Genomic DNA, 3,447 nt, shown 5'->3' on the forward strand with positions numbered 1-3,447 from the left:
AAAACAGCGGGGCTGGTGAGATGGCTCAGTGGTCTAAAGCACCTACTTAGAACAAGCTTAGCAAATCACAGGGACCGCGGTTCAATCCCCCAGCACCACATGCCAGCCAGCCGCGCCCCCTGGTGGGCTGAGCTGGCCACACACATAAATAAATAAATTAAAAAAAAAATAGTGTGAAAAAATAAATGGACAAATATGTATTAATCAATATGGAATACAAATAAAATTAATCCTATTCATACAAAAAAAAGATACTTGCAGACAGAATGCAACAAATCATAAAAAGATCATATATTTTGACCAAGTATTCATCCATTCATCCCAGACATACAGAGATGACTGAATATATGCGAATCAATAATTACTTACACCAAAGCAAGAACAAAAATAACATGACCAATAGATGAAGAAAAGACTTTTGACATAATCCAACGATAATTCATGATAAAAAAACCCACTGAAGAAAGTAAGTATAGAATGACCTTATCTCAATCTCATAAGGGACATTCATGACAAATCTGCCAACTAAAAGCATTTCCTCTAAAACCAGGAATAAGATAAAGATTTCCATTCTTACCACTCTTGTTCAACTTGAAACTTAAGTCAGAATAATCAGGCAAGAAAAATAAAAGTGATAAAAATGTAAGAAAGGAATAAGTCAAAGAATTCTTATTCACAGGCAATATGATCTTTTACAAAGTACATCCAAAAAATTCCACCAAAAGATACCTAGAACTAATAAATTAAGCAAGGTACCAGAATACAAAAAGCAAGTCACAAAACTCAGTAGCCTTCCTGTAGACAAACAATAAACTCACTATGAAAAGAATTAAGAAAATAATACCACTCATAATGCCTCAAGAAAATTAAGTACTTAGGGATAAACCTAACAAAGGAAATGAAAGACCTCTATAAGGAAACTATTTTTTAAAAAGAAGATTGAAAAGGACCCCAGAAAATTAAAATATAATCCCTGTTCTGGAGCCACAGAACCACTAAAATGTCCATACTTCCAAAACTGACATACAGGTTTAATGCAACCCCAATCAAAATACTGTACATACAGCATTCCTTGCAGAACTAGAGGAAACACTCTTAAAACTCATATGGAACTAGAAGAGAGCCAGTATAGCAAAAGCAATCCTAGGCAACAAGAGTGTCATAATACCTGACTTCAAATTATCCTACAAAGCTAAAAACAGCACAGTATTGGCAACACACACACTGATCAGTGGAACAAAGCACAGGATACAGAAACAACTCCGTGTACATTCAGGTATCTTTGATAAAGTGACGAAAAACATTCTGGAAGAAACACTGTCTCTTTAACAAATGGTGCTGAAAAAACTGGCTATCCACATGTAGAAAATTGAATTTGGACCCTGTTGTCAGAAATTGCAAGGGGAACAAAACAATACAGGTCACTTAATTTATAAGATTTTATTTTTTAATGTTTATTTATTATTTGATACAGGGTCTTGCTACGTAGTTCAGACACATAGTGATCCTCCTGTCTCAGCCTCCCCAGAGCTGGGATTACAGGTATGTGCCAGCGCACCCGAGGTTCTTGGGGGCTGGCATGGCATGTAGTAATAGGAATCAAACTCGGGTCCTTGTGTTGTAACTCAAAAATGAGGCAGGCTCGAAAAGAAAAGAAGCGCTTTATTTTAGCTGGTACCCAGCGGCAGACACCCTGGCAAGATGCTGAGGTGCACACCGGGAGGATGAGGGCAGTGGGTATTTAAGCCAATAAACCACAAAAGCTGACAGCAAGGGCTCATCAGGGGCTACAGTTGAAAAATTACCTGTTTCTAATGAACAATAACAGGTGCAGTGGTGGGTACAGTTTGTAGCTGGGAACGAGGGCAAGATCAGGAAATTGGGCCGAACTAGATTCAAGTGTGCACAAAGGACAGCATGAGAAAGGCCCAACTGCAGGTTCTCAAGTAGAGAATGGGGCACAGTGGAAAGTTACAGCATTTAGGATGGCGCATACAGAACAAGATGGCGGTGCATATGTCAGATTATAACAGTTAATAAAGTTACAGTGGAAGTATGCAGAGTTACAAAACTGGAATCAATTGCACAGGTTATAACACCTTGCACTTTCCAGGCAGGCACTTAGACCACTGAACTATCACCCTAGTCCAATATAAGATTATTTTATAACAGTAACCTAAAGAGTCATCCACAAACAGCGCAGGAAATCTATCCACACACTAAAGGCCCAAAGAATGCAGCTGAAGGGCTGGATCCCATGATAGTGTCCTGCAGGAATCCAGCTGGAGACCTAGCGCGCATCACAGTACCTCCCACAAGTCCAACTGGAGGCCTGGAGCCCTTGACAGGGTCTCAACGCAGGTCTGTTTCATGGATCTGCGCAGGGAAGGCCCAAGGATCAGTAAAGGAAACTAGAAATTCTGTGCGAGTGGGATGAAGGATCTGTGCCAGCAGGCTGAGGAATCTGCACTGGAACCAGGAAGTGACACCCAAAGTAAGTAACAGAGCTCTCCCCAAAAGTACCACAGTCATCCTCAACAATAGTAATGTCCCACGCTCCTCTGATAATGACATGGCCAGCTTGACAAGCTCCTCCCGGAGCACAGCCCCGGAGAACCAACGGCGCCTAACAGCTTGTCCAGTTCTTACCATTTTGTTGACAAGAATCCTCAGGAGACGCGCTGGGGAGATAGCTCGGCCGCCTCGGCGCGCGCTTGGCAAATTCAAGGACCGGGCATGCTCTCTAGGCCACGGAAACGGGGCGTGGTGGCACACCCCTGTAATCCCAGCGCGGGGGAAGCGGAGACAAGAGGATCGCTACGGGTCCGAGCTGCATAGTGAGACCCTGTACCAAATAAATAAAATAAAATAAAATAAAATTTTTTAAAGGAATCCTCAAGTGGACCTCCCACACCCCCACCATGCTGATTCAGTTCAGCTGGGTACTACAAGTTGACCGCCTTGAATTCAAAGCGACACTCCTGCCCTAGCGCCAATGATTACGCGGGCCAAGGTGTTGTTTAGAGGACCTACAATCTCACTCCCAGAAGAGAATCAGTCCTGCTTTATTAATTACATTCATAACGGGTTCCATGTTATAAGAATCCGGACATCTGAGAAGTTGAGGCCTAGACCTGTTAAAACTCTTTTTTGAATTGGGTGTTGTTCGCAAATAAGGTCACAGAATTGTGGTAAAGCAAGACTATTTTAAAACTTCGCGCTTTTCACACGCCCAGCACGTCAGCGCGTCTGGCGCCTCCTCCAGGACAGCCCTGCTCACCCGGATTTACGCAGCAGCCTGCTCCACCCGCAGAGCTCCTACCGCGCAGCCGCACTGGCGGGAAGGGCAGCCGCGGCCGGCGCGACCTCGGAACCAACGCGCCGGCGCAGGCCGCCCCGGGACCGCGTTTCCGGCGCACGGGGGCGGAGTGTGAGCGGACGGCAGCC

At 44.1% G+C, this 3,447-nt stretch overlaps 1 protein-coding gene across 1 annotated transcript in view; it reads left to right on the top strand.

Annotated features, from left to right (window-relative positions):
* The first annotated feature begins 2,257 nt into the window (after window positions 1-2,257).
* Window positions 2,258-3,447, top strand: part of Pyurf (PIGY upstream reading frame) — a 2,763-nt gene continuing 1,573 nt past the window's right edge. The window contains exons 1-2 of the mRNA XM_023706838.1: window positions 2,258-2,357; window positions 3,237-3,430. Of these exons, the coding sequence (XP_023562606.1) occupies window positions 2,258-2,357; window positions 3,237-3,430 (294 nt within the window). The remainder of the gene's footprint in view (window positions 2,358-3,236; window positions 3,431-3,447) is intronic.

The sequence above is a fragment of the Octodon degus genome, unplaced genomic scaffold (genome assembly GCF_000260255.1).
Source record: "Octodon degus isolate 3935 unplaced genomic scaffold, OctDeg1.0 scaffold00272, whole genome shotgun sequence".
Taxonomy (NCBI): Eukaryota; Metazoa; Chordata; class Mammalia; order Rodentia; family Octodontidae; genus Octodon; species Octodon degus.